Source organism: Silene latifolia, chromosome 1 (genome assembly GCF_048544455.1).
Source record: "Silene latifolia isolate original U9 population chromosome 1, ASM4854445v1, whole genome shotgun sequence".
In the NCBI taxonomy this organism is placed as follows: Eukaryota; Viridiplantae; Streptophyta; class Magnoliopsida; order Caryophyllales; family Caryophyllaceae; genus Silene; species Silene latifolia.
This window is the reverse complement of record NC_133526.1, coordinates 165,711,433-165,718,374: the sequence shown is the minus strand read 5'-3', so window position 1 is coordinate 165,718,374 and position 6,942 is coordinate 165,711,433. Positions and strand designations below refer to the sequence as shown.

Below are 6,942 nucleotides of genomic sequence, written 5' to 3'. Positions count from 1 at the left end.
CGAATCAAAACACGATCGACCATTCTATCACACTTGCTAAAAGAGGAAAAGCTTTGACTCGTGAAGTGGGTGTGTGCCACTTGTGTTGAGTGAGTTTTGAAGAAAGACAAGGTCTTCGAAAATGTGTGTCCTAGCCAACTGTAGTGTAGTTGTAGGAGTGGACTCAAAGTGAGGTTTTGAAATGGGCTTGTGGCCCGAATTTTGACACGACAAACGGACAGAGTTTTGACCGGATTTTTGCGCTAATTGAAGGCCCTATTTTTTCGAAATTTTGCTTTGAAAATAAGGATTTTGAGTTTTTGAAAATTCGTCATAGTTTTGTTTAGAAGTGGTGATCACGTAAGGTTTACACATTTATACAAGCATTATAACGGGATGCTGAGTGCATTTAAAAGGGTTTTGGTTTAAAGGGTGGGTTGCCATATCGAACCATCAAACTCGAAGTCTGTGGAGAGGCTCGTGCCAAACAAGAGTAAGGCCGATTCCTAGTCCATTTCCTCAAGTAGTGAAGGCCCTTGATACAAACAAGAGTAAGCATCATGGTATGGATGACGTCAATCGCTATCCATCCTTAGGCCCAAATAAGAATGAGGACCGTTTAGACGGGACGATTGGTCGAATGGGTAGGGTTAGGCCTAGGAAGGCCGAATAAAATGGTCTAGGAAGACCGAGTTATGAAAACCGACAATTGTCTTGTACAAACTATTCCCTAACCTTGTTCAAGTTTCACCCTTGCTACACGTAAGTGTATTATCCCAATGAGTCGCCAAACCGTGGACAGCGGGCCGCCACGGGGCGCTTGGTGAGAAACGGGGAACAAGCGTTTGCATTTTGTATGGAGTCGCCACCAATTTTTATGGGAAATTGGAACCGTTCGAATACCTCGTGTCATGTCAAGACACAAAGTAGTGACATGAACACTAAGCAATCGTTACCCTTAGCATTCTATGTCTAGAATGACTCTCGTGGATGCCAATGAACACGGGTGCTCACGGAGATCTGGAGTAAGGGGTGAGGGTACGTATTAGGAAGCTCTTTTGATCGAACACCTAATCCCGCCCGCCTCGATAGCGGCCTCTACTAATGATTAGGGAAGTTATTTATACTCGATATATCGTCGGCTATATGCATGCAATGCAACATCCATAGATTAATCCTAGCATGTGAGAATTAACTAAGTCGGTTGACAATTAATTTAACAAACAATTGGGTCGAAATAGGATTTAATATTGATTTACATGTGAAAAACATACAAATGATAAAAGAAATACAATAATGAAATTACAATAATGAAAATTACAATAATTACATTTGAATAGGCGATTTATGTCGAAAATACCGCTAAAACGGATAATTTGATGAAAGAATAAAAGAATAAAAGACGAGCGGAAATTAGCGTGATATTACGGATATTAGTTAATTAATACGTAACCTAATTAATCTAGGTCAAGGCAGAAAAGGCGTTCAGAGACAGAACTCATCCTGGAACAGGCGCAGCAGAGACTGCGCCCTCTGGAAGAGGCGCAGCAGTTGCTGCGTCTGTTTCAAGGGTGAGTTCTGGCTGTGAAGCCGGAACTGCAAATCGTTAATGTTAATTGTTAATTAATGGATTGATTGATATAATTACTCGGATGAAAGTGATTTAACAGGTTATTTAGCATATGAATTAGTCATAAAAACAGTAAACATGAATGAGGCGGATGCAAACGGATTAATTACATGAAGGGGCGATGTTTAATGAATGATTAATTAGTGACATCGGTGAATAGAACAAACTAAACATGATGAATTAATGACAAATTAATGACGAACACGCGAATGAACAGATGAAAACTATATCAATGACGAATTCCAGAAACTCAATATGAACAAATTGAATCTCTAAAATCTGGGTTTGAATTTAGTGACGAAAACCCGCAAATATGAATTATTTGGGATTTAAGTCGGATTTGAATAATTAAAACATGTTAAAGATGATGATTAATATGATATAATATACATGTGAATATTAATGATAATGAACGAATCAAAGAGAAACATACGGAAACAAACAAGAAAGACGAATTACAGAGGACGAAGAAGAAGAAAAGAAGCAGGAACTGCGGCAGCCTCACGAAGAGGCGCAGCAGGAACTGCGCTCCTTCGAAGAGGCGCAGCAGTTGCTGCGTCTTTTCTCGACGTCTGTCTACTGGAAATCCGCAAAAACAGGTTTGAAAGACGGTTTTAGAAATCGGTTTTAACGGTACTTTCGACATAAATCTTACATGAGTGATACGATAATTAAGAGTACAAAAATACAATAAATAAAAGGAGATTATACACCCTCAGACTTACATGTTGACGAAACGAGATGAACTAAGATATCGACTAGTGAATGCTCGACGCGAATGCAAAGAGAGAGTGCCCTCGTAAGAGGAAAACGATTGATTGATTAAGATTGATTATTGTGTAGTTGGTCAAATTGGTCGGTCATGCAACGGAAAGGCTGGTACCCGGAAAGATCCGAGCTTACGTGGTCGGAAGTCCAAGCACGTAGGCGCCAATTAGTAAGAACGAAGTCTAGAATGCAAAGGGAGAAGAGAAGGGCGGACACTCGCGTGAGAAATATGAGGAACGAAAGCTCCTATTTATACTAATCACGTGAAGGAATAGGGTTTCGGAGACTCTTTGGAAGTGAATCTCGGAAAGATATGAAAAAGATACGTAAATCATGCAAAGAAGGGCCTGGGAAGAGGCGCAGCAGCCACTGCGTCTCTTGGAAGAGGCGCAGCACCTGCTGCGTCTGTTCCCAGGAGGTTTCCTCCTGCAGAAGAAAGATTTCCGCGTTTGAGTTATGGTAGGACGGAAATAATTCGATTATCTTGTAAATATTGCGGGATATTATTTGCCAAAAGATAAAATTTGTAAAATATGGAATAGAAATATCCGGAACATTCCAGAACATTCCGACTCGGGATTTAACAGCTATCAGAAAATGGAGACGGTTTTTGACCCGGACTCCGAATATACTCTCATTACTGCCAAAACGACCGTATCAGGACGTAGATGACAACTAAGAGGTTGACATTAATATTCGAGCAAACACATGACGATAATCTTACGAACTGTCACAAATCGTTCCGCGAATCAAACATGCGGCCCAATCATCACCGGGTGGTTTGCGGGAGGTGCAGAAACGAGGTGTCTACAAGTACCTACGGAGGACTAAAGATTGGGCATTGACTTATGGAGGCGAACAAAAGCTATGCGCAACCGGTTACGCAGATGCTAGCTTCCAAACGGATCGAGATGACTCCAAATCTCAGTCTGGATTCGTTTTTACTCTTAATGGCGCTGCGATCAGTGGAAGAGTTCCAAACAAATCACAAAGCAGATTCTACGACCGAGTCCAGTACTATGCCGCGTCTGAAGCTACAAAGGAAGCGATATGGATGCGTCAATTCTTACATGGACTATCTGTAGTGCCTAGTTCGAATGACCCGATCACCATCTATTGCGACAATAGAGGTGCCATCTTCCAAGCTAAGGAGCCAAAGTCTAGCAACAAGTCTAGACATGTACAACGGAAAGCTCATCTAATCCGAGATTACGTGGAGCAAAAGGAAGTAGTGATAGAAAAGATCGCAACAGGTTACTCCTCGCCGCCAGTGGGGGACCGCAGCCCTTCCCACCTAAGCCACGCTCATCTCTATCGAGCGATAAACCCAAATCCATTAATGTGCACATCCCTTCTGTGGCGGGTTCCACAGAAGGCGAATAATGGGCGTGAAGCCACTCCCGCAAGTGACTCCACTCAGCCAGGGACGCACCCCGAATATCACAGACAGGTAAACAGTAATCACAACACAACCTCAACAACCGTCTGAAACAATCAACAATTACTATCTACAGCACAATCACTACACACATCATGTAACTAATACTGAGTAGGGAAACCCTACCTGGAATGCAATACAGTCAGATGATCTCAACAGCTGTTATCAAAAGGCCTCCTCTACGAATCCTCCTCCTAACATAACATCACATATATCACTAACCACACAAAACTAACACAAATCCCCAATTCCCAAAATTAGAGTTTAACGAGACTTAATTAAATATAACAAATTCGGTACGTAGATCTTACCCTCGACGCAAGGATCACAAAGATGTAAAGAAAGATGAATTCCGACCTTCCAAGCTCCGGGATTTGTCAATAATGTGATGAATGTGAAGTACGTAGGTTGAAATCTCTTTTTCAAAGTAATTAGGTTTGTAAAAGCGTATTATGAAAGTGACGGAAGTGTTTATATATTAATTCGCATTATTAACAAAACCCGACAAAACATTACCCGTAAACCGGGCTACTCGATCGAGTAACTGACGTACTCGATCGAGTGTCGCCTACTCGATCGAGTACCAAGGCTACTCGATTGAGTACCCTACAGGTCAGAAACTATTTTAAATCCCAAAACACCCTTACTCGACAGAGTAAGGCCCACTCGATAGAGTAACCAGAGACTTATAAAACCGTAGTATTACAGTTCCTAACAGTCTGCCTATGTGATCGACTAGTCATCTCACATGACTCCATGACACTTGAACTTGCCATCAATCGCATCACACTCTAGTCACTTCGAGACGTCACCTCATGTAAGTGACTATAGGCGAATACAATGCTAATCCGTGTTCACTTTAACGGGGTTCAATTGTCTGTACAACCCGTTTGGATGTAACAAAGTATAAGGTGAGTTAATAGTAACTCAAACGACAAATGTGGACTTCACATTCGGATAGTCAATACCATATTACCACCTTGTGATGTATATTGTAAGTGTGTAAACACTAGTTATTTGCAACATGAGTTTAACACATCTTGTGTCCATGTGTTCAACCTCTTGAATTGCATTTTCCTTTATTATCATGTTTGTCTCACATAGCATGAATCTCACCAAGTACACATCTAGTTTCCCAAACTAGGTTTTTTTTTTAGAAAAAGAGAATTTCATACAAAGTAGAACCACTAGATGAACAAAATGACCTGTCTAACTAATCATATGCTCTAGTACCTCCTCTAATACACTACTATTAATATTAGCATACAATCGAATAGAAACATAATATTTAATTTGATAGACAACTTGCTCAATTGTGCGAGAAACCCCTCTGAAAATTCGCCAGTTCCGTTCTTGCCATAGACAGTATACCATGGCAGCTAGACTACACCGAGCCCTTTTTTTCCTCCATCCCTTACCACGATATCTGGACAGTTTAAGCAGCTCCTGATGCAAACAGAAAGGTCTTCTCGTGACCCCAAGCCAGAGCAGGATATTTTGGTACACAGCCCTAGAAAAGGAACATAAGAAGAACAAGTGCGGACCTTCCTCAGCTGCAGCCAGACATAGGTAGCATCTGTTAACAAGGTGCAAACCCCTTCTATTCAAATTATCAGTAGTGGCCAGTCCCCTTTGCACTGCCATTATCACAAGCATAGCATGTCTAGGCATGACCACTCCATCCAAAATAGGTTTAGCCCATTGAAGATTAGAGTGTCTCCCATGGAAAATAGCATAAACCTGGTACAATTGCAGCTTGCCAGTCCTACTTCAGTCCTGTAAAGAAGCTTTGGCACCTGCAATTGAGCCAGCCTGACCAACAAAATCATCACGTGCAGCAAAGATAGCTTTCCAAACCGTAGAAGTGGACTGTGATGGCATCACACTCCAACAGTCCAAACCCTGCAGATGGTAATGTTGGCACCACTGCACCCAGATGGAAGGGGATGCAGTAGAAATCTTCCAAAACATTCGCAGCAACAAAGTTTTGTTCCAGCTCAAAATTTCCCTTATATCAAATCCTCCTTGTGCCCTGCTCCTACAGACTTTCTGCCACGCAAAGAAAACCAGTTTGTGTGCACTCTGATATCCCCAAAGAAATCGTCTACACAATTTGTCTATCTCATGGATGACCCGCTTAGGCAGCATAAAACTTGCACACCAAAAGCTCTCAATGCCAAAGATAACTGTGTTGATGAGCTGAATCTTTGCAGCATAGGAGAGATTACAGTTAGCCCAGTGATTAATCTTGTTCTTTATTTTTTCCTGCAGGGAGAAGTACATTTCCTTAGTCAGTCTAGAAGAGTGCAAGGGGACACCAAGATACTTGAAGGGAAATGTCCCCTCCAAGTAACTAGTATCCCTAAGAATCATCTCCTTTACCTCAGGGTGCACTCCCCCAAAATAAATGTTGGTTTTGGAAGGGTTAGGTGTCAGGCCTGAAACTTCAGAAAAAAGATGTAAACTGGCCTCAACAGCTTTAATAGAAGGATAGTCACCTCTTGTGAAGACTAGCAGATCGTCAGCAAAGATAAGATGGGAAAGTCCTATCCTGCAACATTTAGGATGGAAGGTAAAGTGTTGATGTTCTGGCAACTTTCTGAGGATCCTAGATAAGACTTCCATGCAGAGCATAAAGAGCAAGGGGGAGAGGGGGTCACCCTGCCTTAGTCCCCTCTTCCCAGCAAAATAACCCACTGATGAACCATTTATATTAAGTGAGAACTTAGGAGATGTCACACAAGTGATGATCCAATTACAAAATTTAGAAGGCAACCCAAACAAAGGCAGAATAGTCCTAAAAAAATCCCAATGGACCGAGTCAAAAGCTTTACGTATATCCACCTTGATAACACACCTAGGGGATGAATTCTGCCTACCATAACCAGAAACCAATTCATGAGCCAACATGGTGTTGTCTACTATTGATCTCTCTTGAACAAATGCAGCTTGTTCAAGCCCCACTAGATCAGGCATTACTTTCTTGAGCCTATTAGTAAGAATCTTACTAATGGTTTTGTATATAGTTGAGCAACAGAATATTGGCCTATAATCCAATACAGAACTTGGGTTTTCCCCCTTTGGAATCAGAGTAATCAGGGTTGAATTGATCTCCTTGAGGAGCTTC

General features: G+C 41.6%; 1 protein-coding gene across 1 annotated transcript; it reads right to left on the bottom strand.

Moving 5' to 3' along the window:
- Window positions 1-5,024: 5,024 nt before the first annotated feature.
- Window positions 5,025-5,459, bottom strand: LOC141586742 (uncharacterized). The gene has a single exon (XM_074408059.1). It carries the CDS (start codon window positions 5,457-5,459, stop codon window positions 5,025-5,027), a length of 435 nt encoding a protein of 144 aa, XP_074264160.1.
- Between the last annotated feature and the right edge of the window lie 1,483 nt (window positions 5,460-6,942).

Coding starts and splice junctions, on each gene's coding strand:
- LOC141586742 (XM_074408059.1), bottom strand. CDS start 5,459: ATGGCAGTGCAAAGGGGACTGGCCACTACTGATAATTTGAATAGAAGG.